The sequence below is a fragment of the Orbicella franksi genome, chromosome 15 (genome assembly GCF_964199315.1).
Source record: "Orbicella franksi chromosome 15, jaOrbFran1.1, whole genome shotgun sequence".
NCBI lineage: Eukaryota > Metazoa > Cnidaria > Anthozoa > Scleractinia > Merulinidae > Orbicella > Orbicella franksi.
This window is the reverse complement of record NC_138159.1, coordinates 8,398,394-8,425,980: the sequence shown is the minus strand read 5'-3', so window position 1 is coordinate 8,425,980 and position 27,587 is coordinate 8,398,394. Positions and strand designations below refer to the sequence as shown.

The window sequence follows — 27,587 nt, the reverse complement described above, 5'->3', positions numbered from 1 at the left end:
CATCTATTCATCCTCTGTCTCTCTTTTGCTTGAAAATCCGTGAGGAAGAATGCAAAGAAGAATGCAGTTCACGCTCAGTCATGCACACATGCTCACTTGTTTTGCATTCTTCCCCATGGATTTTCGAGGAAATGAGAGACCGATCACAGTCTAATTTGATCTGAGAGCCTCACTGGCCAAGCAGAGACATAACAAACTTACTCTACATGATCAGTTTCAGGTTGAACCTGACACTTCAGATTCAAGGGAGCTGAATCAAACATGTGAAGAGACATGCTAGAGGACAGTGCCTGTCATAAAGGATTTCTCCCTTTTGTCCTTGTTGCTAAATACACAAAAATTAAGTACAAAAGTTCAAATTCTTGTGCTCATGATGGGACCTTGTGAATTGCAGTGATGAAATTTCCTTCTGATTGAACAAGTAGATTACTGCAAGAAGAAAAGAAATAAAAAAAATCTAATGAAGTAATCATGGTCCCCTTTCTAATAAGCGCTTTTGATTGGGTGCCAATTTTTTAAAAAGTGCTCCTATTCTCTTCTTACAAACGTGCCCACAACAAAAGAAACATTCAAGACATTGACACAGAATAGACTGATTAGATGCATTAGTCAAGATGTCTTCTTCTCATCTGAGCATAATATTGAACATTGTTATGTAGCTGCAGTTTAGTTGCTAACACACACTCCAATTGGTTGATTTATGGTCACATGGCAATAGCTAAATCTACCCGTAATTGTGGCTCACCAGGCAACAATTAAACAATTGTCGCCTGCACTCCCACTAACCATACGATACTTTGACTTCTCCTTGAATTAAAACTTTACACTGAACTCCAGCTACATATATAATTGACTCTTAATCACTGGTCCTTGATGTCTCCCTCAACATTCTTGGGAAAACAAAATGGACTGTTTCCCTTAGGACAGGTGCTTAAGTATATATTAGTATATACCACAAAAGTGAATAGTACTTTTCTCAAGTGCTGATTGGTTAACTTAGAGGCAATAACAAAGCATGCAAAGACTAAAAATAGAATGCAAATTATTGGAACCCTGCGAGAGTCAGACAACATAAGCGTGTTCTGAGAGAAATAGGAGGTAAATAAATGCCTAATTTTTGTTTTAAAAATTGTTTTAGGAACACTTGCCTACGCTCTTGAAAAAGCGTCAAATCTTCCACCATTCCGTTTTGTTTGTCTGAGTTTGTCTGAGTTATGATGTCACTTGCGTGCTTCACTATTAGTGAAGTCCTATTCACCAATAAGCAGCCAAAGAGAAACAAAATGGCTTATTGTCAGCTTATACAGCTTGTGTGGTATATACGAAAACAATTACTATTCAGCTCAGTGTTGGTCAGATTGGTGGATATTTACCTCCACATTTAGGTTAGTGAACAATTGTTAACAATAACTATCAGAGCCCCAATTGGTCCCTGCTGTTAGTCAGTTCTTGAGTCAAACAGTATTTTGTTTTTCATTAATAAAAGTATATTTGTACCATACTAAGATGTTTATGTTCAAAAAGAAACATGCTCCCCGTCCCTAAAAAGCGCCCACTCTCAAATAAGCACTTCCTCGATGACATGCGCCTGCAGGGAATCATGGTAGTTGTATTCATCAAAACAACTATGTAATGATGAATACAACAACCATGGTTCCTTACAGGTGTATTTCACAGAGGGAATTGGGCATTGAGCTAACAAAATTAATTCACTGTCCTCTGACACTAACTCCAATCAGTATGGTAACAGATACAACAACCTGAACAATCAAAGTGGCTATGAGCCACTGAACTTGGAAAATGGATTGTCTGTAAACAGTGACAATTTTGATGCCACTGACATGAGGTTCTAATCTGTAGAGTTAAAGTTAAAGCCCACTGGCATTTAGTCTCTTTAGGGTTGTCACGCAACGCTCCTCCCCACTAGTGGGGAGGAGCGTTGTGTGATGACCCTAATAACGGCTGCGAAGGAGACTAACTGGCATTGTGCAAAACGAAACGGTTAGAGAATACATGAGGACACGTGACACCATTGAAAACATTTAATAATGATTATATCGTGCTGTCTGACTTCTTTAGTGGTACACCAAAATGCCTGTACATATATCATATATATGTTCAGGAACTGAAATAACTTGTTGTTCCAACTTAGTAGGAATAGTTTTAGCTTTGCATTTAAGAGCATCCTAGAATTTAAAAATGAGAATTTTTAATGAGCACTCAAAATGTCTGTACACATGTAAAAAATAAGTAAAATAGTAAATAAGTTTTGACTGTATTTTCTAGTAATGGAGGCTTTGGACAAACAATTAAGAATAAAAATCAGCTATAATAATTTTGAATGACATTTCGATGACTCATTCATCATTTTCAAATTCGTAAATTTAAAAGGCAGATTCTTATGAGTTCTTTATATACTAAGAATGCGTGTGAAAATCTTGTTGCTTCTGATTAAAAGCACTACAATGTGGAATGTAGAGAGTGTTAATTAAGAGCGAAATAGTTTTGCTTTGATTGAGTCAGATTGAGTGTTCAGTTTAGGTTTCTTTTCTTGGATAAAGAGCATTTCATAAATTATTTCTAACTGAAATATATTTTGGTTAATTTTCTGCATGGGTTTTTGGAATTCAATTGTCTGTTTCTGAACTCAGCAATAACAATTGCAAAAATTTACTTTTTGAGGCAACTTTAAACAAAATGTCAGCTCTTATTTGTTTTATGTCTGTATGCATGAAAATACAACAAGAATTACCAAACTTTTAATTCACAGAAACAGATTTTACCATAATTGAGTTTCAGTTAATTTTAAGTGATGATTGCTATTGGCATAATTCCCGGCTCTGATATAATGAATTGTATGGAAAATGCGACAAGCAAGCCACGACACGTCACCCACACAACACACTGGTCAGTTCAATACTCTGTTCACATGGGTACTAATTACATGGGCATCAAAGTGGTATTGGAATACAATGTTAAAGATCTTCAAATTGCAACTACTTTAGATAAATTTAAAGGTTGGTAATTGCTATTTTAGTTAACTGCATATCCTGGGCTTTTTATCTAACTATACAAATGTAGTTACTATAGTTAGATAACTATAGTTACTGAGTGATTTTTTGATTGATTAAATGATTGGTTGATTGATTGACTGACTGTTTGACTCGAGAACTTCCCTTTACCTATGATTAAAAAAGAGATCTTTGAAAAAGACAGAAAATAAATAAAGCTTCATCCCAATTTGCTCATTAACTAAAATAACAGCTGCAAAGGAGATTGTGAAACCACATGTGCACATGTAACTAGGAAATGAACAGAGAGTAATAAATTGGTATTACAAATGTTTACCTTGAGTAATCAAAGAATTTTTCATCTCAATCGACCCACAGCAATGAGTCACCAATTTTGTTAAATTGAAATTTGGAAATATTTGTTTTTCAGGAGTGAGGGAGACCGGAGCACCCCGAGAAAAACGCTTGGGCCAAGGTGCACTGTGCCATCTCTGCTACTGGTAATATCTGATATACCTTGATATATCTACTGCATAATTCAACTTATGAACATTTTTCATTCAAGGCTTGCTTTCATTTACTGTCCTTGATCCCCAGTTGTCAGTCCTCAGTCCTATCCTTGCTCCTTGATTCTCTGTTTTGAGTCCTGGGTCCTCTGTCCTCGTTCCTCTGTCCTTGGTCCTCTGTCTGGGTCCCCAGTCCTTGATCCTGTGATCTATGTCTCTAACAATTTGCCTGCAAATCCAATATGTAACTAGTAAGTATTTTGTACAGGACTTTTGCTAAACTTGCATAAATCAATGTGCAAATAATTGTTTTCTCTTAAAATTTTGCTTCAGAGTCTTAAGAATTTCACAACCTCCTAGAGGATTACCCAAACATTTTTACCTCACCAAAACAAACTAATTCCTTGAGCAATCAATCACTGTTTTTACAGAAGAATGTTAGCCTTGAGACAGACAATGATGTTCGTTGTTGGAATAAATGATTCTGAACCAGACATTAACTCTTAAGGTGGCCAAACACAGTTTTTGCGTGCGCTTTTGCTGATGCAATTCAGCGTGTGCACAAGGATTGGAAAAAACAAATATGCCGTCAACAGAGCAATCCAGCGATCATTTATTTACTCAACACCAGCACTATCTGTGCTATTTTTCTCTATATTTGAACACAGTGTATTGATGGCTTTAGTCTTTTATTACAAAGATATATTAGAAAAGGTAATGATGCAAAGAACCCAGCAATTCTCAGCTTTTTCTTTGTTACCAAAAGAACCCAGTTAAATGCAGCACACGCGCAGTTGCTCGAAAAATTGAGACTGATTGCTTTTGCAGAAACTTGCCAATTTCTAACGATCCAGTCGTTAGAGTTTCAAGAAATTTGGCAAAAAAAGAAAGTTCAGAAACCATGTGAATGATCTATCACAAAAAATCTGAATTTTGACATAGGAGGGGGGCATAAGGGTTTGCGGTGATGCAGTTTTGCATTATTTTTGGTGCGGTTTTGCGGTAATTTTCGTTTTAACTCGCGGTATTGCGGTTTCAAAACACTAAGCGGTTTGCGGTTATTACAACCTTTAAGTCACGGTTTTCGGTGAAAAAAAAAAATGTCTGCAGTGATAACACTCTTTAGAACAGTCGGCAGGCGGTCAGCATCCGGTTGTTTTGCAAGCGCAAGCCAAGTGTTTTGTGTTACATCGCATCAGGGTTCATTACATCAGCTTACAATTTAACTCTGTGGTTTGCAATTAACAATCGTCTTCTCCACTGAACGTGAACTCTTTAGGAGACAAGAAGGTCACAATTCCAGAAGTAACATTTATTCCGCGTTTCACAACTAGCACAGGGTCATCCAAGGTACATGTAATCAGTCACCCAATGCAAGACGCACAGGATCAGTGACAGAGTTTTTCAAAGTCAAGGGAGATATCAGTACTCATTCAAGTACATGACCCACATACTTGGCATTTGGTTAGTAGTAAATAAAGTATAATAGTGTAGTACAGTATACCGTTAGCGTTATGATGGTACGTTTAATATTAACGTACAATGTTATTAGAATATATCACAAGTCTTTCTGACGTCAGCTTTCATATTGTGGCCTCCATGTACATGTGGTTTCAGTATTTGGGAAAAAATCTGTTGCGGTTTGTGGTTTTTTGGCGTATATCTGTGCGGTTTTGCAGTTTTCGGACCCCCCTTACGACCCCCTCACATAAGGAACTTTTAATAATACAGAACATGCAGTGAAAACGATTTACAACGAATTACGAAAATCTTCTACGTCAAAGTTTTATTAGAACAGTGTTGACAGAAGGGATTTAATGTCAATTCGTAGTGGGCAAAGGATTAAAAAAATTCTCATGACTGGATTTTTTTAAAACAAACAAAAACCATTTTTTAAGCCTTGTTTTTAACCAGCCATGATGCCATGGCAACAGCACACACCTTAGCCAAAATGTGAGAAAAAACCCTTCTGTGGTTAACCTTGACTCTTGGAAAAAACAGGTGCCTGTTTTTAAAAGTAATGGTGAATTAAGCATAGGCACTTGAAAACTGTGTTCGGTCACCTTAAACCAGAGGTAACAAATTCTGATTCATTGGAAGGAATAACCTTCTGAAATTTGTAAGTGCTTTATACACGAGTTTTATACACAGTCTGTAATGTTTAGTCTGCATTTTATAACTAAGTCCATAGTCCGCAGTCCACAGTCCATATTTATGACCGTGTAATGGCACATTTTGCTGACCCCTAGTCCATGGACTACACTGAAGGACCAGGTCCATGGACTACTTGAATGGACTACCCACCTAGAAATTTTTGGCAAACATAAATTTTAATGATGCTAGTCTAACCTGAACAAACATAATTACGGAACACTTTTGATGTAACACTTTTGATGTAACAGATTTAAGCCTGGTTCTCATATGCCGCCGACATATCTGGGACATAGCCGGCGGAACGGCCTGGGACACCATTACAGCATATGTGAACATTTATCTCCGAATCATAATCTTTCCCAGGCATTGACCGCTGGCTTGCCTGCGAAGTTGAGCTGCGTTCAACTTCGCAGGCAAGCTAGCGGTTGTTGTCGGCGATAGAAGTATTTAATGTGAACATCATCTGCAGATATCTGCGGACGTAAATGTATGATGTAACAACTCGATTTTTCCCACAAGTCCTGACTTTCAAAATGGCGAATGAAGCATTTCGTGCCAATTTGAGTACGTCGGCGATCCATTGCAGATGCGCCGGGGATCCACTGGAACAGATCGCCAAACGTTATCGGTTGCAACCGGCGACTACATCACTGGTAGTTCGCCGGGATATGAGAACCAGGCTTTAATGATCATGGCCGGGTGGTTCTGAAGGCGGTTAATGCTAACCCAGGATTAAAAGTTAACCGAAGTATAATTTTTTCTTGTATACAAATGTTTTTCACTGCTTATGTTCTGTGTGTAGATTTGAGATTATTCAAACTCAAAACAGATGGCCAAACAACAAAAACAGAAAACCTCACGGCAAAGTTACGAAACTCAAATCAAAATTCTCGCTTTACCTGGGTTAGCTTAATCAGGCTTTAAACAACCCGGCCCTGAGCTTCGCTTTTAGCCTTGGCGAAATATAAGCTTAGACATTATCACAGTAAGCTTACATGAATAATCAAATCGGACAGCTATGTCAGCTTACCTCTTCATCACTCGAATTCTGCTTTTCTTTCACTTTTCTTCACAGAATAGTGTCTGAATGTTCATAAGAAAGAGGTCCTTAAACCTAAGCAAGGAAATCACACGTAAAAGAGTGAAGTGACTGAATTTCGTCCGCCGCCATTTTGAATTCTTCCGCCGCCTCGAGATTGGTCCCCAGGGCCTTCTCCTCGTCGATACCGAGTTTATCTACGGCCCCGCAAATGATCCCGGCCCGCAAATGATCCCGGCCCGCAAATGATCCCCGTACCGTAAATGATCCCCAAATTGTACCGCAGTAAAAATGTAGTCAATCCACTTGGGAATGCTCAGTTGTCTCCAAATTTGAGGATATAGTGAACATCCTGTGTTATCATACATCTCAGGTCCGGACCCAATTAAGTCATTCAGGGAAGGATCTAGCTTTATCATATGGCTGTGTCCCACGAGAACTGCGAACTACCGAATTCACGAATTTGATTGGCTGGAATCGATATTGACCGCGGTCTAGATTTTCCCATCTAGACCGACATCTAAACCGGTTTCATTTTGCGTTGAAAAAGTAGCAAATCAAAAATGTTCACCGTTTTCTTTTATTTTCCTCTCAATCATTTATGGAAGTGCCAAAAAGCCTGATGACGAAAAAAAAAGTAAAGAGGACGAGCAAATTTTAGCAGGTTTAAGTTAAGCTCATTTCCGTTTGCAAGCAAAATGCCAGCAAACCAGTTGCATTAAACGAATTAAAGTTTTCTTCTTTGCCATACAATAAACATCTTATTAACCGAGCTAAGTCGGTCTGTATGGGAGAATCTTGACCTCGGTCGTGTGTACAGACCTCACTGCGTTCGGTCTGTACTCATGCACGACCTCGGTCAAGATTCTCCCATACAGACCTCCTGCTCGGTTAATAACAGCTAAAAACTAAAGATTTCAAACACAGGATTTCGTGACGTTGGATATCATTTTAAAGTTGTGAAATTTGCATTCAAATCGTTCATACTGCACATTCTCTTGCGTTTCACATAGCAACTGTTTAGAACTGACTCAAAATTAGAGAGATTTATATGGGGCAGTACCAAATTTTCGTCCTTTATATTTCGGCTGCGAATTACAATTAAGAGGTAATTTTTGGCAAAGACCCTTTTTTAAGGACGCTCTATTCGGAAATGGCTCCAAATCCCATAATTTCTCAAATTTATTTTTTGTGGCGTCACACTTTAGGACTCTATTATTGTGTAGCAAGGAAAAAGCCACTTAAGCGTGAGAAAACTAAACCGTAAACACCAGCGGTAATAGGCCACGTTCGATTTATCAACGTTCTAACATGGCTCTGAGGCTTTCAGGACAAACTTCTACGTTTGGTTGTGTTTTCTTTGTATCCAAGTCTCTTTTGGGAATTGAAAGACAAAGGAAACTTAAAAAAATTGCACTTTTGCCCCTAAAGCCTCGGATCGATGTTAGAATATTGATCGATCGAACGTGGCCTATTGGTTGTGGTTTTGAGGTTTTCTCGCGTGTCCTGAACTTTATAGTGATTGATTCAGTACCAAATTAACCTTTTGGAATCAAATACAAATGTTCACGGTTTTCTGAATTTCACAATCATGAAAAAGCGATTGCATGACTTTAAAATGCACTGTCCAAATTCCCGAGTCCTCACATATCCAAATTTTATGGCAAGACGACCATTTCCGGTCCGGCATCATTCAGTCTAAGGTACAATCTAGGGATCATTTCCGGTCCCGGGATCATTTGCGGTACAATTTGGGGATCATTTGCGGTACAGGGATCATTTGCAGGCCGGGATCATTTGCGGGGCCGTAGATCTGATGTGGATATATACAGTGAGATATTGATCATATCATACAATTAATTTCTATGGTTTATATTTGTTTGCTTATTCGCAGAAAATGCGCATAATAGGTTAGTTTTTAGTCGCTCATTGTGATCCCTAGATTTGTCTGATGCCAGCCCCTGTAAAAAAGCCGAATAGCGTGAGTGAAACCTGTCTAAGGACTCGTCCACACCATGCCGGAGAAATTTGAAAATGCAGCTTTATTTCTACGGTTAGGCCTACCGTCCACACTAATCCGTCACGAAAACGAGCTTTGGTCTCGAAAACGTTGGCGTCACGACAATCATGTGATTTCCCTGAAAGAGTTTCCCTCAAACAGAAATCTAAAATGACCGGAGATTGTTGCGTTATCAAATTTCTCTGCCTAAGTGTGAACGGAAATCATTTGATGCGTTTTCAGGGTGAAACCTCCGTTTTCAAATTCAATCGGCGCAGTGTGGACGGACCCTAAAATCCATAGCCCAAACTGCCGTCACTTCATCATTTTAAGCTTGCAAAATTGATTATTACAAAAATTACAAATTACAAATTACATGGTATCAATACAAATTTCAAATTCTAGTTTGGCCTGATCTGACACAACATTCGTTGCTTCCAAGCTTTAATACAAGTGGCGTGACGATTTGCTCCTATACAAACAAAAACAGCTTGTCACAATTGCTTGAGTCTCCAAGGTCTACACGCCAGGACCGTAAAAAAAGGAATAAATGGTGTGTCTTGAATCCGTATAGCGTTGTTGAAACTCGTCTTTCCAAAATAAACACTACCAAAACCACCGTAAATTCACTGTTTTATGCCCGTCTTTCGTAGCCAAAATTAATTAACCAGCGACTTCCCAGAAAGGCCTTTCACAGGAATCTTACAATAGGAATCCTTGCACAGGAACCTTACATTATGCATGCGAAGAATCCGTACACGGGAATGAGGCCCTATTGGGGTATATCGGTATGTGAAAAAATAACGGGATAGATACAGGATATTTGGGGAAAACTTAATGGGATAACAGAGAAGTAAAATCTTTTACGGGACATTTAGACCAAAAATTAACGGGATGTGGGATATTCGGAACCCCCCTAATAGGCCACATTCGATATAACAATATTCTAACATGGCTCCGAGACCTTCAGAACAACCTACATTTGGTGTTTTTTTCTTTGTATCCAAGTCTCTTTTGAGGGAATTGAGGGACAAAAGAAACTTTAAAAATTGGCAATTTTGACCCGAAAGCCTCAGAGCCATGTTAGAATATTGATATATCGAACGTGGTCATTTGGGCCTCAGGAGTGCAGCAGATTCCTTCCATATTCTTGTGTTAACGTCACCAAAGTCGCGTGGACAAGAGGCAAAAAGAACGTTAGGAACAAGTCCAAGGTGTTGGTTTTCGAGACAATGAATGACACAAAGCGTTGTTTTTTGCGCCTGTTTAATGAACAAACAGACCCTTCGATATAAATGTATTTATTTTGAGTCAACAATTTTCTAACGATTGTATAAAAATAGCTTGCATTCCTTTGACAATTAACTTACATTTTTGTGAGAAAGTAGAAATAAAGGGTATACAGTCCTTTAAAAATATTTAATCTTATTTACCTTGTGCAAGAAAAAAACTCTTACTGTTAGGGTCTATAATATTTACAGTCGAAATAGGTTCTCTTTAGGGAGTTACATCAATATATATGTGTTGTCCAAGAGCATTTTTAGACTGAAGGGAAGAATAAATATTAAATAGGAAACGATTAACATAAAAGGGAAAAGTATGGTAATATGTAAGTCTCGGAAATATAAAGGCGATTGCGAAAGGTTGTTTCTTTTTCTACTGTACAACTTAGTTCCTATTAGGACTTGATAACTATTACAACTATAGAGCTATAAAGCTCCCAATCGCATTTCAGTTTAAGCTGAAATTAAACCTGGGTAAGCAGTGAATCGATTTTTTTTACAACAGCTTCTTTGCTACAAACTACTAGGTCTCTACATTTTTCTTACAATTTATGCTTTCTTGTAATTTATTCGTTTTTGACGTACGATAATACAACGATTTTTACAAATAATACTTTTACTTCCAAACTTGTCGAGAATGTCACGCGTACAATGAAGGACAGAAAGTACAAGTCGTGTAAGATTACCACTACAATGCGTGACACGCGTGCGTGACCGTAAACGCTTTTTGTGACAAGGTATATGTGTACACGTACAACTTCCGCGTATCTGATTTTACAAATTAGAAGTAACAACAACTATTCTTCCTTATGTATAAGGTCCTAAGTGGTAAAATATATTACTCATAAATACTCTTTACAAAGAGGTCACTTGTATACACAATACTTTGATCGGTGTTTATGAACCTAAAAACATGAAAATAAAGAAAAGAATCATTATGACTTGACACTCAGAGATCATGTGCATGAACTGAAGAATACTTCCAGCTACATTATTTAATTCCCTAAAAGAACATAGTTTAAAAAATCCACACCAAATTGCCTATAGGTATCCTGGGCTTCAAAGGAGTGGAACATCCCGCTACAACAAAGCAAATCGTACCAGTCAGGCAGACACCAAACAGGACACCATTTACACTAACAGATCTTACGCAAAAAAAAACTAACCTACGACGGTGGAATTCGTCAACTCAGAGAAGAATTAGCACCAGCTGCGGCGGAGGCGGAGGCGGAGGAGGAGGGACTGGTGCGAGGACTGGGAATCGCTAGATCCAGGATCCACGTCATGCAACAGTGAAGGGCCTGGGCACAAACAACAACCAGAAGAGTTAAAAACTTTGTACCAGAGAACAACTACCTCACATATCAATACATAGGATATACTATCCAAATCAATCTCCTCTTCCCTTTTACTTTTTAGGTATTCACGAGAAGAAACAAGAAAATGGAAACAAAAAATATAAACTGGTCCACTCCGTTTTTTGAAGATATTTAACTTGAAGGAAAAAACCATCAAAATCGGATAAAGCAGCTTAGAATTTGAACGGTTCCTAACCTTGGGATTACATCTTTATTCTAACGTGGAGTTGCAAGTTTATATGAGTAAGACTTCCAGGCACACAAGAATTATTTTCACCAGACGTGCTTCCCAAACGGCATGTTTGCTTTCAAAACAAAGTTACCTGTTGCCATCTGGAGTTGAGCTCGTCCATCGTCTGCTGCACAGACTGAAACTCTGTTGGGGAACAATACTCTCGCATAGATTTTCCTTCTTGGAGCAAAGATTTCAGCTTGGAATAGTTCATGTTGATTAGTCTCTGCAGACCCTACAGGAAATTACAAATACATTTTAAGCAGCTCTTCAAAAGCGGACTTAATTACCGTTAACGTAAAACGTTTCTTTTTTTCAATTAAATTACGTACTGCCTTGAAGTGACTAGAGTATTGACACACCTGGGTGGAAAGAGGTAGCCTCCCACACTGACGCTCTTTGGGATCATCACGCAATCTTGGAAGAAGAATCTTGGAGGAAGATTGCGTCACGAGCCCAAAGAGACGCAGTGTAAAAACCCAGACCGCTCGATCAGGATCCCAAAGCATTAACCATTAGGCCGTCGTGCGTGTTGTAAGCTGTACCAAATGGAATTACTGCTTAATAGATTTTATATGAAGAGTCGCACACTATGATCTCATTCACAGACTGAAAAGGTTCAAACTACCTTGTACAGCATAATAGACATTACCACGTAAAATTGCTGCACAGTAGCTTTTATTTGAATGGTCACACACTACGGTTTCATCCACAGACTTAAAAGTTAGAACCACCTTGCACAGTATAATAAACAGTACCACATGATAGTACTGCTCCGATAGCTTTCATTTGAATGGTTACACACCAGGAATTCTTCCCATGGACGTAAACACCAACAGTGAATCAAATCTTGTCTAACAACCTTTAACTTATGGCTATTGACTTTCAGTGTGATTCTAACGTTAAAACAACCTTCGTACCTTAAGTTTTTCTAGCTGAACGCGCGGCTCCTCCTCGGACGTGTAAGGATCGAGTGCAATCAACTTGAGTTCCGTCTCTGTAAGAAAGCTGTAGACCTCTTGACGGAGACCCTCGAATTTCTCCGCTCTGTCTGTCAGCTTGCTGTGTCGGTTGACCAGGCTTTCAACGCGGCTACAAAGCTTCTCCCAGCGAGCCTGTGCGGACTCCACGCCAAGTCTCATATCGGACGCGCTACTTGCATTGGCTTCGAGAAGTAGGTATTTACTTCGTTTAACAATGCGTTCCATCTGCGGGCGATGGGAGTTGATATCTTTGAGGAATACCTGGACAAAGACAACAAAACAGAATTAATGAAAAAGTTGTGAAAATCGCAGATAAGTGAAACTCTACTTCAAGAAATGACTTGAAAAAGCCCAAATGTTTCCAGTTTACACATAACTGCAAATTTTAATTCCAACTTAACTCTACCATTCTATTTCCTAACGACTACTCTTTGAGCTGGTTACGCGATCGCTCCCTTTTGTATGAAAAGTGCCTTCTTCCTTTTCCGAGGGTGGTCACGCAATCGTTCTTAGTGGTGGGAGACGAGATTACGTGACGAGCCAAGCAAAGGTGTGTCATTATGCCACAAACGTAATGAGGGACGGACATTTAATTTTTTGAGGGAGAGGGGGGAAGGGAGTTGGGCAATTTCCAGAAAAAGTTCCTGCACAGCAATAAAGGCAGGGAAAAAAAAAATCGTGTGAGAGGATGCCATGGGGAGAATCGAGCAAGTGCTTCCCACTATCCAGGACCTGTGTTTGACTTTAAAAAATTCTTGCACAAGTTATTGTCTACCAAAAAAACTCATGCACAACCTAAAGGCGAGGAAAAAATTTCATGCCCTAGAAACTGCCCACCCCCCACCCTAGAAAAAGATAATAGGCCGTCACTCATAAAGATGTTTGTAAGGAGCACTAAACTATTCTTACGCCTCACCTCAAACCGCTTTAATCTACTCTTAGAGATCTCTAATCCAGACGTCATTCCTTCTTCAGATTTCTTCACGGCGTTTTCCGTCTCATTAATCCACTCCGCAAACTTCTCGTACTCGTTCCAAAACTCTTTGCACAGAAGCAACCTCTCTTCCGCTTGTCTCCTCTTCGTCGATACAGTGCGCCGGACATTTGTCCAGCGGTTTTCAAAACTCTCCTTAGTCCTCTGCAGGCTTTGACGGTCGTCTTCTGAGGGACACGCCATACGATCCCGGCGAAGTTTCTAAGAAAGATTCAAAGATACATATGTAAGTTTGATTGATAGCTTGTAGCGCATGCGTGCAAACGCTCAAGCTAAGAGCAGCTGTTTAAACGAAGTCCTATACGAACAATTGTATTAGTTTCCAAAGAAACTGTTAGGTTAAGTCGGCGTGTAAGTGAAATACATAGCTGTTTACCAGCTTGAAGTTAATAAAGGTCAATGACCGCCGTAGCGAATTTGCGAAGCTGACGTTTTGAGCTTAAGCCTTACGTGAGTCGGTGAAGGAATCTATGCGTGCGTGAACTTTGTTCGGTGGCCAGACACTCTCGCAAGTCAGTTCGCAAGTGCACACAAGTAAAAGCAATTTTACTTTTTTTCTTCGGCAGCATTTTTTCCGCCTCCGGGCAACAAAAGCAAGGCGGATCGATTTTCGTCAGCATCAACAGAGGTTGACAGGTTCACGTGAAGTTTTGACCAAGCATAATCAGAAGTCATGCTTCTCTGAAGCTAAAATTTGACATGGTAAATAATTACATGTAACCTCTGCATAATTAACAGCGGTTAATGTTTCTTACTAGCTCTAGAGAACTCAGAATCCATCATTTTCGAGACAGTGAACGCAACTGACTAATTTATGACTTACAATTATTTATACATTTATCAGTGACTGAATACCTCGCAAAGTCGAAGAACGGTTTGGACGTCAGTGGCATGGCTTTCAACATCTGTCTCAGTGTTCTAATAATTCCAACAAATAATCAATTTGTCAATTAATATATCCTTGGTACAAAAGATAAGGGCAAATGGCCGCCACAGCAGCGTAGAGTGAGAGGGATTTGCGCGATTCTGATAATAAGCTTGCTATTCTCTTGCCACGTACTAACCAATACTAAAATAACTTTGGCTATAGTGGTGCAGTCCTCTGGAACAGTCTATCCTCAGCTGCTAGGCAAGCAACACCTCTGACTAATTTTCGACGATTGTTAATTAATTCCGACACGGCATTCATGTAAAACAGGCTTTAATTTAGTTTACTTTTCTTTAATAGTTAGCAATATTTTAAATTATAGTAGATTAATCTGTATACATAGTCTTTTGTAATAAGTTGTAGCTTTTATATCAAATTGATAATGCCTGATGTATTTACCGTGTTTTTATACATAGATGATGATGATGATGATGACGACGATGATGATAATGACGATGATGAGTAAGGATTAGGGACGGGGGGGGAGGGGGTTAGCAATTTCTAAAAAAGTCCTGCACAGCCAAAACAGCAGGGAAAAAATCTTGCAAAGGGAGCCACGAGGAATTAAAAATCGAGCAAGGGCTTTCTTCTATCCAGGTCCTATTTTTGATGTTTTGATGTCTTTGATGAAAAAAATTTCATGCCCCAGAAAATTGCCAACTCCCCCCTCCTCCTCCGTTCTCACAAAAACTAATGTCCTGTCTCTTAGGGAGATTCTATAAGGAACGACTCATCCCTAATCCTGCGGGGGAGGAGGAGGGTTCTTGATTCAGGTCGCACGTGCACTAACACGATATTGTCAAAAATAACTTACGCACAAACAGTACCTTCATTTCTTTGGCTTTTTTCTGAATTTCCGTAAGAACACATGAGCCAGTCACCGTGAATCCCATCAATCGACTCTCCACTTCAGTCATCCAAGTGTTGAGCTGTTTCAGTTGAATCTCCAACAACTTCAACCCGTACCTAGTCTCTTCCGCTTTCTTGTACGTAATACCCAACTGCTGACACAAAGCGCGCCAGCGGTCATTCAAATGCTTCTGTTTCTCAGCAACCGCGCCTGCATATGGTGTACCGCCCGCCTTACTGATGACGTAATAGGCGCATTCGTTCATGGTTGACCTTGTGCCCTCGTGACCTTCAATGTCAGCGACGTAAACCTGTATAGACAAAAATTACAGTCATAATCGTTTGGAACTCCAACAAGATGGACAGGGAGCAGAAGAGAAACCGCTTCTGAACACTGAAGAGCTTTGGAATGAGTACGAGAGGTTTGTAAAGTTAATAATTTTTAAAGCATAGCACTCAAGAAAAGGAATTTAACGAACATTAAAACCGATAAACGTAGCGTGTTATGAGGAAAATATTTGACTTAAAGGAGCCCCAGACACAGTATCTTGAATTATTTTAGCCACATACAAAATTACCTTTAAATTGAAGGAAACCTGAAAATCGTAGTTTAATACGATAGAAAAACCCCAAAGAGGTAATAACAAACCATCAAGGAACAAGGATGGTTAAGGTTGGAAAAGATTAACACGGATTGCAAACGACGAACTTGAAAAATTTAAGTTGAACTTTTCAAGATGTGCAAACCGCGACGTAGGTCTTTTAAGGCATAGTCCCAAAAGGGGAAAATGGAAACAATTGCCATCAAACAAGCAAACAAACAAACAAACAAACAAACAAACAAACAAACAAACAAACAGTCAAACCTGAAATACTGTATCTCCTTGATCATCCGGGATACTAAGAAACGACTCCTCAAGTTCACGTGATACCGACGATTCTATGGTCACCAGCCAATGGGAGAGTGTCTCGTGTAATCGACTGAACTGCTCAAAGTGTCTTACAATATCCGCCAACGACTGCATGGAAGTTGAGAGGAGACGACAAACATTGCTCCACAGGGTGCTCATTGAAGAGACTTGTTTCTTGATGCGTTCGGAGTCGTATTGATCGGCTGATTTAGAAAGTTCTTCAGCTCTCCTGGTGATTTTATCCAGCTGGGGTTTGCGGTCGTCAATCTCTTTCGCACTGGCCTGTTGAAACAGGAGTTCTCAATAAGTCTCTCGAAATGCCATTTATCTAAAAATGTCTCGTTTTAGAATTCATCAAATATTTCCTCAAAGCTCACAATTTTCCTCGAGCTACGCACTCGGTAAACTGTTCGCTTCTCGGAACAGGTAATGTCCGCGGACAAATATCCGAGCATATTTTCGAGCCAAATGGAGGCTATTGTTTATATACATTGCGTTCTAAAGGGATGGCTAGTATAGTTTTTGGACATCCCCAAGTGCGACAAAACAAACAAACAAACAACAAATAGACCAAGTACTTATGCAGTTTCATGAAGTACCTTCATGGTGTCCAGTTCACGCTCAACCTCACGGACCGTGATGGCCTTGGACTGAGCTCGGAGTAGTTTCTCTTTCTCTCTCAGCCACACCATCAGATTCTCGGTGAGTGACGTGTACTCCTGCCAATCTTTCAATGACAGCTCAAGCTGCTGTTGGTTGCTTGTCACACGGTTTGTGATCATTACCCACCGCCTCGACACCCTGTCGAGTTCCATGGCGGCCTGGCTACTTAGACTTCCCGTACAATCTTCGATGATCCGCTGACCAGTAGAACAGAAGGCGTTGTACCCTTGTCTATGGGTGTTGATATCTTTCTGACACATCTGAAGGAACGGAAATAAGTTCATGGCTTATTGCAAAGCACTGCTTGCTGTATGACAAGTTTCACCGAAATAAATATGTCCAACTTCATCTTACTATTCAAGCATGTGCGGCGAAGAACTACTATGATATTAAAACTTGATTTCAATATTGTTAATGCAGCCAATCTCCCGTAAGCGAGCATGCTTGAGACCTAAAAAATGTGTCTGCCTATGAAAGATAACCTGTTATTGGAGGTTACAAATGCAGTTGTGAGTATATATGGCTAGACTCTGGATCGAGCGGGTTCGAGCCCTGGCCGGGGACATTGCGTTGTGTTCTCAGGCAAGACACTTTACCCTCACAGTGGCTCTCCCGATCCAGGTGTAAAAATGGGTACCAGCGAAATTATTGTTCGCGGATATCCCTGCGATGGACCAGGAATGCGTCGGTGCCATGAGCCACAATGTCTTAGGAAAGTGTGCGATAATGAAGATAATAAAATATTACTATATCTATGTTTGTATTTTGTATCTTGTGTATGTAAAGAAAAAGAATCCATTTGTTTAAAACAATTGAATTGCTGGTATCCATGGGAGAAATGAGATTGACAATTGCAAAAATATTGTAGCTATATTCTTTGACACGTCCCTTTTTCATGCATGCTTTGATATGAATTTGCTTCGACCTCCGTACCTGTGTAAGCCTCGTATTAGTGTCTGACTAGGATTTCTGTTGCTTGCCGTGATCACGAATATTCACAGTACTCCTAGATGAAATGCCAGTCCATCGCAAGTCCCCTCCCCCCCCCCCCCCTCCCCCAATCACCTTTTTCAATTCGTCTCTGTTATTTGGCAATACCGATACTCTTGGGTGGTTACGAGAGTACAATACAATTTAGCGACATCGTTACCTTCACGTGTTCAAAGTGAACTTTCATTTGTTGAATACTGGCTGAAGAAGGAACCGTAAATCCACTGTGAGTCTCGATTCCGTCCATCCACTTCATTAGCTCTGTGCTCAGTCCTTGGAACTCTTTGAACCTCTCTATCTGTCGTCCAACCTGCTCTTTGTAATCATCTGCTCGCTTCAGCACGGAGCTCCAGAGATGTCGTACGCGTGACATGTTGTCATCAAGGCGTGACTTGTACCTGCTGGCCGTGCTCGCATCCTGATCGAGATCTTCCGACTGACGGAGAAGAGAGTCGAAATCTTGTCGGTACCTTTCGTAGTTCGTCTGGAAATCCTGCGTAAAACGTAAAGAGAAAGATAATCACTCCACTCTAAGACAGTGCAGGTCAAAATTGAAAGTCACTCCCAGTTGGATTCCTATGCGCAAACCATTACACCTCAGCGACTCCGAAAAACAAGAAGATGTAGAACCCCGCAAACGAAGCAACATTGCATTTTCCGCGTATATGCATTATTTCTTTCGGAAGCAAACTTCGTTTCTGGGAAAAAAAAAAAAATCTGTTTATGAATTTTGTCGTCCAGAAAATTTTGTTTCCGCAGGAAATGTTGCGTGTGCGTTGAAAACAAGAAGAAAATCTCAGAAATTGTTTCCGCAAAAATGTGTCGTCGTTTTCCAGGACTTTACAAGTACCCACCTCTACACGCTCGAGATTGACAACCATGTCTGTCTGGTCAAGACTCGTGTTATCAGTTCCTCGCAGGACCGTTTGCAGGACAGCGCAAATCTTCTGATGTTCTTGATCAAATTCCTTCTGCCTTCTGATCGCTCGTTTGTTGTCCTCGATAGACGCGGAGAGTTTCTTTCTGAACTGTGCCCAGCGTTCTTCGAGCTGTGTGACCTGTTCTTTCATTTCTTGGAATTCCTTCTGGGACGCGGCGCTTAGTTTATCGTCCACGCTGCTATTCAAGGATTCTAGTCTGTCATGCGAGTCGTCAAGATCTTGCAAAAGTTCCTACACAAGATGGATCGAAATTTCAGTGAGAAAACTTTGTCGACTAACAGGATTAGATAAAATAGACTTGAATTGATGGTCTGGCAGAGAGGCATAACGTTACACACACAGCACTTTCAATCTCAGTGTTACAACCTCGAGACAACGTGATTCTAACTTTTAATTCCGTGGATTAAACCCCAGTGTATGACCATTCAAATGCAAGCTATTGAGCAGTTTTTTCATGTTGTATTGTTCATTTTGCTGTATAAGGGGGTTCTGACTTCAACGGGTGTGGATCAAACTGCAGTACCCAACCATTCAAATGAAAGCTATTGACCAGTACTTCCATGTGGTACTGTAAATTGTGCTGTATAAGCTGCCTCTACCTTTTAAGTCTCTGGATGAAGCACTAGTGTGTGACCATTCACATGAAAACTATTGAGCAGTACTTTCAAGTAATTCTTTATTATTTTGCACAATGTGATTACAACTTTGAATTCTCTGACCATTCAAATGAAAACTGTTCAGCAGTTCTTTCGAAAAGCGCCAATGGTTAGACACCACTTTACAAAATAAAATCTCAAAATAATGTATCTGACAATCTAGGAACTAATCGCCAAGAAGAAAATGACTTAATAATCTAACTATACGAAATACAAGTTCGGAAGCCCAACATACCTGCAGGAGTTCCAGTTTTTCTGAGTTTTCTAAATCTCCACCGTCAGTGGCTCTTACTTCGGCGTTATCAAGCCACGTAACGAGGCGGTCAATCGACTCCTGTAGTTGCGTAAAGCCTTGCGTAGCGGAAGTAATCCTACAAGTTAGAGAAATGTGGCGGAAATGAGTGGAAAAAAAAAAAAAAAATCTTGAAAAACGTTAATCAGGTAAATTCACTCTAGAGAAATAGACAGTTAGAATTACGAGAGTACAGTCTGAAGGTAACCATCTAGAGAAGTGGCATGGAAAATAATCCATCTGCAGTGGACTTCAAACTCTAATAACATGGAACACTGGAAATTACCGTTCGCGTTTTGTTTGGAGTTGTTCTTCAAGCGAGGCGAAAGATTGATTGACATCATTCCTTAGGGGGGTGATGTGAGTCGCTCCAGAGTGAATCTTATCTCTGAGTGAGTCGGCTGTGACGTTGATAGACGTCAGCCAATCACGGTGAAGTTCGACATCTTGCTGCATTTGCTGGAATCGATAAAGGCGTAAGAAGCATCAGTTATATTGAAAAATAATCCTTCCGTAAAACCAAAGTAAATCAGTAAAAGGTAAGGTTATGTCTGCATTCGAGCAAAGTGGCACATCAGGTCGGAGCTTATCCCGGTTTCTGTAGCATGACGTGATCAGGAGTATTTCTACTCCCCCCTGGATGGGATGCTAGTCCATCTCAGGGTTACCCCAGCATTAAATTCGCCTGCACCCATTGGTACGTCTGGGTGGAGAAAGGCACTGTGAGGGGAAAGTGTCTCAATGTCTCCGGCCAGGACTCGAACCCGGACCGCTCGATCCGGAGACGAGCATACTAACCATGAGGCCACTGCACCTCCACTAAGTAAATCAATACTTCTGACCAATCAGAGCAAACACAAGCAACGCAAGGACCAATCAGAACGAAGAAATGCGAATCCCTGCCGAGCGCGGGAAAATGTGATTTCGTTTGGATTTAACTGGCTTCTGACACTTCTGCCTTCTGAAAGGCAGTGTGTTTTCTCTGATTGGCTAGCGTATTTTCCAAGAGACCTTAATGAATCAATAACAGAGCTCAGCCATGGACGAAAGAACAGAGCAACTCAAAACTCAATTTGACAATGAACCGAAAACTGCTCCATTTTTCATTCATTTGCATTGTGTTTGTACCGGGAGGTTTCTTGATAAACGGTTATTTAATAACGGAGCATATTGCGAGCGACTGTCCAAGTCCAACGACGCCAGAATATTGATTGCCGGCCGCATGTATTGACTATACATTACTAACTACTTATTAACCGAGAGTGAGGTCTTTACGAAAATCTCAAACCGAGACCTTAACGTATTGACCGAGAGATAGCGAGGTCAATACGGCAAGGCCGAGGTTTGAGATTTTCCCGTAAAGACCGATCGTTCGAGGTTAATGAGCTGTTTATTGTATGGCTTTTTGCTTTGGTTTTGCGGGCCCGTAATCGGCCTGTGGGCATTACGGGAGAATAATGCCCTACAATTGGCCAATCAGAGCGCGCATTATATCAGCCACAAACACAAGCCATATGATAAGAATAACTTATAACTAATACAACACACTTGACAATTACTGACAATAACTGACAATAACGCGGACATGCATAGTTCATAGTTCGTCACAGAGTTCTTACTTGACAGGTGGACAGCTGTTGAAGCTGTAGTGTGAGCGGTACATCCACTGTGACAGTCTCGTTCAGCACAGCTGTCTGACTCTCAATCCACGCTTGCATATCCGAACACGAACTCTCAAACCTCTGCCACTTCACTAAAATGTCCTCCAGTTCCTTCTCCTTCTTGATTAGCCGAGTGGAGACCGAGCCGAACCGCTCTGAAAGCGACGTGATTTCATTGGTCAGGCGTGTTGAGGACGACGGGTCACTGTTTTGAACCCAGTCTGTTGCTAGTTCGGTCACTTCGTCCATTCTTCCGCTAATCTCGTTCATGTCCTCGCGGAGAGACTTGAAAGAAAAACATCAAAGCGATACATTAACACTTGCTTTTCGCTTACTTCCTAATTTGGCAAATCTTCGGTAAAGCACTTGTTGATTTTTATTATCCAATCACAGAATAGCACGAGCTCTCAAGAAAACTCCGAAAGTTGTCATGTCATCATGATGTGATCAGCTGCTTAGCAACGCCGCGACGATAACTGTAGGATGAGACCGGAATACGGGGTAAACCGATATTGGTTTTCTAGACGGATGTAGTAAGTAAAACTAAACCAAAGACTATACATAAGTCTTACCCGTAGCTGCTCGACTTGGGTCTTAAGTTCTTGTATATTTCCAGCAACACTTGTCCCCAGTCTCTCCTCTGTGTCATTGAGGACGTTCTTGATGTAACCAATCGAGGCGTCGTACTGCTTGCACGCCTGCACGGAGCTCTCGAGCCACGCTTCATATTCATCTACTTTTGTGACTAGTTCAGACCATCTCTCTTCTACAGTTTCGATAGTTTCTTGTACCTCTTGCTGGTCAAAAGCGGCATCGCCACGCAGTCGACGAGCCGCCACTACAACGTTTTCTACAGCTTCTTGTTGTGTTACTAGGAAACCTTTCATTGCCTGGATAAATAGGAAAATTAAGGAAATATCGTAAAGTTACTTGGCTGACAGTGTATCGATCATTTGCGCGACAGTATAACAGTTCAAAACGTTAAACTATGAAATTAGTTTGATTTCTAAACGGCACTTGAGAACACTTTTCAAACCATAGACGCACTTGGACTTGTTTTGAAACCTACGTATTTTATCACAAAGAAGAAATTGCAAAAGACCAGTCTCAAGTAAATCCTAAGTAAATCCTATTTACCGTCTTCAGTAAACGAACAAAAGTACACCGAACGCACTTCATGTACCTAGTTTACAGGCAGGCCACAAAGACAAATTAAAGTGACACGGCAAAATTTGATTCAAGACAATTTGTTTACTAAACTGTATGAGAAAGTCATCTATAAATAGCCTTTCACAAAGTTGGATAACCTGTTCTCACCTTCACATCTTCCAAAGCGATCTCAAACTCTCGCTGTGTCACAATCCTCTGGTATCTACTCAGTGTCTCCTCTCTTTGTTCAAACCAGTCATTGATATTTTTTATTTCTGTGTATGTCTTCTGGAAGTCTACCCATCGGTTCAACGCGTACTTTAATTGCTCTTCTTTCTCTGATAACAGAGTGATGAGCTGTGTCTTCTGCGCGTTGAGACGTCGTACCCCCTCCGTAACGCTTCGCACGGAAGCGTTTCTGCGTTCGTTAAGCGACTGGTTGACTCGTTTGTTTAGAGCCTCGAGACGTTCTTCCTTGCTACGGAGATCTTTCTTGATGGTCTTCAAATAAATGAGATTACACATTTAGTACAATTTCCTACGCTCTGTTTACAGAAAAAGGTAATTCCGTGCCTGTTTTCATAGTTCAACGAAAACTGAATTAGTAAGTATATAGCCAAAATTAAAAGTTGGGAACCGAAGTATACGGTAAAACATAATGACTGGCGGGACTCCGCGATTCCTACAGTTCTTGAATCGTGTTAAAGGCTCATTTTAATCCTTATTTTAACCTGTTTTGCTCCGTGCAAAACTTTACCGAAAACCTGTAAAACTTTACTTTTACAGTGGCCTTATGTAATTCCCTAAATTAAACGTTCTTTTCAGTTTTCACATTCCATAATTGTTCCATACTGTCGTTTTGATGTAAAACGTTACTCACCCTATATTTTCCCAACTGTTCCTTAGCATCCTCAAGCGAGGCACTACTAAGAACCAAAATGGGTCTCTCCATAGTGTCCCTGGCGCCATTAAACCACTCCTCCAGCTGCTCCATATCGTCAATGCACCTTACAAGCAACAGATCGGTTTGTGCTCCCAGGAGCTCGTGTTCACGGTCCTCAAGTAAGGCGCAGAGCTCACTCCAGTTGTCATCTAACCTCGCCTGGCTTTCAATCAAATCTTCCGCGTTTCCGTGTGTCGATTCTTCCAACTGTGCCGCGATGCGGTCCAAGTTCTCTTTTATCGCCTGGTGACGCTCCACTTCAGTTTGATAATGCTGGTAGAAGAGAGGCAAGTAAGAGTAATATTTACCCTTTCAAAGAGGAACACAACGGAAGGGTAAATCTTGTTATATGTAATTAACACAAATAGATCAAAGTGTTCTGTGAGCAAACTCGTGAATTGAAGGGGTGCATCAAATTTGTTGTAGGATTATCTGTATAACGTGTGTTTACGAAATTCTTGTTTCAAATTTTCTTATTTTTACTTATAGTAGTTGTTATGCACGAAACGAACTATACATTAATTTGATTAGCATTGGTAGGAGGTGATGAAGCTGATGTAAAACTTTTGTTTTGGACATTAGTTTATCCACATATCTAGTTGAGTTTGAAAATATGAATCACAGAGCTTTCAGGAAAATAAATGTTGATAACTGTAGTATGAATCTAGGGTACCTGAAAATTGTAAAAATTGTGATATCAAAGACATAACAATTCAGACTATTAAAACAAGGCAAAGAGATGAGTTTTTCGTTGGGAAAGAGAATCAGAATTCTTCTGAAATTCACTTTTACAAAACGGCCTAAACACAAAACCGTTTCCCTCTAAAAACTGCATGAATCGACAGGACACGTTCTAACTTACTCTGAGATGTTCCAGTTGTCCTTCGACCATATCCAAACTGTCATCGCAGATCTCCTCGTTCCTCATCAGACTAAGAATGGACATAAGCCAGTCGACCAACTCGTCCATCCCAGTTTGATATTCCCGCCATAACTGCAGTAGCCGTTCAAGGCGCTGCCGCTCGCCTCGGGTCTCTTGACGAAGACCACGCCATTTCTCACGAAACTGACCGAGAGCGGCCTGGACATCGGCATTTCCTGAGAGGGAACATTGCGAAACAAGAGCAGTTAGACTGATGGGCTATATTCTCTCTAGTAAAAGAAAATTGCAGTGTTGTACACCACAAACAGAAAGCTGTTTCAAACTATTATTTCAAAAGGTTTTGGGGTGTAAAAAAAAAACACTGACTTTATTTGGTGTGAATTGGTATTGCACTTAAAAATACTGTTGTCGTAATCAAGCACAATAAAAAAAAAAGATAAAATGTATTTTACACTGACTAAAAGATATCGAACCTAGACGTTTCAATTAATTCAGCGACCTTCGTCAGTTAGAAACAAGAATAAAAACTGTGCAGAACGTAAAATAATGAAAAACGTGGTGATAAAACATTCATAAAAATTACTAACAAATTAACGTTCAACAGAAGTTCAAAAAATTCTTAAGATTACGATAAACACGTGGGAATTCTATTGACTCCTTGACTCCAAAAGAGTTCAAATGATATTAACTGTAATTACTGCTCACCTGTAGCAGTCAAAACCTGCTCGGCTTCATACACTAAGCCATCTTTGCTCGGCTGTCGCTCGGTGAATTTACGATCCAACTCACGGTACTTCATCATTTTCATTAACACTGCATCGATGTGATCTTCTGGCATTTTCCTGGCAAGGCCGAACGATTTTTGCTCTAAGTTATTCATCCACAAGATGAACTTTCTCGAAGATTCATCGAACGATTGCCACTGGATCAACACCGTCTGAAGCCATTCGGCACTCTCTTCGCACGCTTCGTACATACTGTCGGCAATCTTCGAGACATCTTCGTACTTCGGACCGACGACATCGGCATCAAGGCGTTCTCCGCCTTGTACTGCGTACTGCCGCATCATTTCAACTCTGGATTTGTGGCTGTGAATACTACGGCAAAATCCCTAAAAGAAAATACGAACCGTCAGTTCAAGTTAGTATATAAGCTCCGTGTGCTAATTTAGGGTGCGTTCCTTAGGGGTGATCTGGATCAGGATCAGTGATCCAAGATCACTCGGATCATGGTGCATCAATGAACACTAATGGTTTCACTATGTATTTGGTAAACAATCATTGGCTCCAATGTTATAGTACCTGGAAATGTTTAAGTCTTTCCTTCAAAGCTTCCATGGTGGGCGGCAAACTCTCATCACCAATCAGTTCGTGAAACGCTTTCTCCTGACTAGTCAGCCATTCGGAGAATTCACGTAATTCCTCCTCGTACTGCTTCTTTTTTGTCCTGGGGGATTTCTTTTCCCCGCTCGGGGGGGTCTTTAACTCCCGCGCGGGGGACGTGGATTTGCTCCTTGGGGAAGTCACCCGGGTATCTTTAACCTCCGGTTTCTTCACCTCTCTGGAAGTTGAAGCCAAGACCGGTTTCTCTTTCTCGGGGACAATAGATTCAACCACTGGTTGTCTTGGAGGAGTCTTCACCTCGGACGCTAAGACGCCTAGAGCTTTCAGTTTCCGCTCTCGACTCTGCAAGATCGTTCGAATGCGGCCCCAGCGTTTGTTCAGGTCAGCGAGACGCGCCTTCTTGTGAGGACTGGCGCCCCTAGACGACTCTTTGTTTAAGAAGTCATGAAGGCATTCTTGGATAACGGAATGACTTTGTAAGAACTATGTGGATAAAAAGGAAATGTCAGTGATTTAATTTAGGACCAAAAACACCGGCATTTCCTTGAAACTTTACACTAAACCACTGTAAAATAAGGTTTTGATTGTAGGGCTCCAAGCAATCTCGTGCCAAGCGTGTGAACATTTTACTCCATCTACCTATGAGTTAAAAGGTCTACGGCCGATAGGAGAATTGCTGTGACTGCCCCTGGAGTGGACTGGCGCTCGTCTATCGCAGAGTTTATAGCCAAACTCCGGCTATATTTTGAACAGCCTTTTCTCCATAATCACAGACTTTATTCTTCTTTTACGATATTAAACAAATTTTGCTTACTTAGAACATGACCAAACGAGGCGATCTGTCTGTGCTAAAGAACGTGGGATTGTTGTTGAAGTCAAAACACCTCTTTTTGGTTTTCACCGTGTTTCAGAATCCAGTAAAAAATTTTTAAGCTATGGGCAGTTCACAGACGCAAGGCCTTCCGTAATATATTAAACACGAAAGACTGTGTCTGACCACATTTCCAAACACCGAGAAGAGAGTTGAAAATACGACGCGCAGCGGAGAGGTTTTGATGAACTTCGAGGTGTTGGTCAAACAATGTCTTGAGTGTTTTTCGATCGAAACTAAAACTAAGGAGAGAACGGAGAATTAAAATCGTAAAAAATATTTACCAATTAATATCAGATATCCAAAAACCTTTCGCGGCCATGATTTCCTTTGTTTTAACTTGATTAATTTAAGTTTGGGAAAGATATTTCATGCTTTACACCAATATTTCCACAAAATAAAGAATAGCCCACAACTACACTTACCTCGTAGTAAAGTAACTCCAAATCTTTGTCATCCTCATTGAATGGTCCCAAATGTTTAACAAACTGTTCTACATCGTTCACCAACTGTGACCACTCTTGTAACTTGCCTTCGAAGTCTCTTCGATTTAACAGCGCTGTTTCAATCTTGACCATCTTCTCAACTGCCGCACGCAATTCCTGCTGTTTCGCCAGGACTAGTTTGATGACGCCTTTCATCAGACTCTTAAGATCGGAGACCTGTTGACGAACATTTTCGTCTTCTGCTGAAGTGGACGACAATCGACGCGAAACAGCATCTAACTTGTTCTTGAATTTCGTTAGACTCGTAGCGAGGTCCTGCGGCATGGAAAGAAAAGACGTGAACATCGTCAGGGCACTGTTCTGACAAGTATCATAAGATGAGGGGAAATAACGCCATTGACGACGCATCGAAAAATCACCATCCATGTTACTTTTTATTCAGTTTGCTAAATAGAGCGTGCAACGTGCTTCACAAAACAGTTACTATAGAACACCATAAACT

The 27,587-nt window shown here is 40.6% G+C and overlaps 1 protein-coding gene and 1 long non-coding RNA gene across 6 annotated transcripts in view; both read right to left on the bottom strand.

The window, feature by feature from the left end:
- Window positions 1–330: 330 nt before the first annotated feature.
- On the bottom strand, window positions 331–7,315 carry LOC145470233 (uncharacterized). 2 transcript variants are annotated; one of them, XR_014042458.1, is made up of 3 exons: window positions 6,702–7,315; window positions 3,583–3,746; window positions 331–429 (listed from the first exon to the last, which is right to left on the bottom strand). It is a non-coding gene; the product is annotated as an uncharacterized LOC145470233 (long non-coding RNA). The 2 variants fall into 2 exon arrangements; XR_014042459.1 differs by having other exon boundaries at window positions 337–429; window positions 3,528–3,746.
- Window positions 7,316–9,958: 2,643 nt separating this feature from the next.
- The window catches only part of LOC145470061 (uncharacterized), a 91,433-nt gene continuing 73,804 nt past the window's right edge, over window positions 9,959–27,587 (bottom strand). For all 4 annotated transcript variants that reach the window (XM_081453891.1, XM_081453892.1, XM_081453894.1 and 1 more), the window contains 21 exons: window positions 27,065–27,400; window positions 25,727–26,251; window positions 25,131–25,536; window positions 24,405–24,640; window positions 23,480–23,815; window positions 22,768–23,100; window positions 22,023–22,340; window positions 21,409–21,735; window positions 20,076–20,248; window positions 19,733–19,868; window positions 18,755–19,072; window positions 18,061–18,393; window positions 16,847–17,170; window positions 16,203–16,529; window positions 15,315–15,647; window positions 14,415–14,477; window positions 13,482–13,760; window positions 12,503–12,826; window positions 11,674–11,817; window positions 11,159–11,293; window positions 9,959–10,897 (listed from right to left, as the gene is read on the bottom strand). In XM_081453891.1, coding sequence (XP_081310017.1) covers window positions 11,177–11,293; window positions 11,674–11,817; window positions 12,503–12,826; window positions 13,482–13,760; window positions 14,415–14,477; window positions 15,315–15,647; window positions 16,203–16,529; window positions 16,847–17,170; window positions 18,061–18,393; window positions 18,755–19,072; window positions 19,733–19,868; window positions 20,076–20,248; window positions 21,409–21,735; window positions 22,023–22,340; window positions 22,768–23,100; window positions 23,480–23,815; window positions 24,405–24,640; window positions 25,131–25,536; window positions 25,727–26,251; window positions 27,065–27,400 — 5,688 coding nt within the window. In that variant the 3' untranslated portion in view covers window positions 9,959–10,897; window positions 11,159–11,176. The remainder of the gene's footprint in view (window positions 10,898–11,158; window positions 11,294–11,673; window positions 11,818–12,502; window positions 12,827–13,481; window positions 13,761–14,414; window positions 14,478–15,314; window positions 15,648–16,202; window positions 16,530–16,846; window positions 17,171–18,060; window positions 18,394–18,754; window positions 19,073–19,732; window positions 19,869–20,075; window positions 20,249–21,408; window positions 21,736–22,022; window positions 22,341–22,767; window positions 23,101–23,479; window positions 23,816–24,404; window positions 24,641–25,130; window positions 25,537–25,726; window positions 26,252–27,064; window positions 27,401–27,587) is intronic.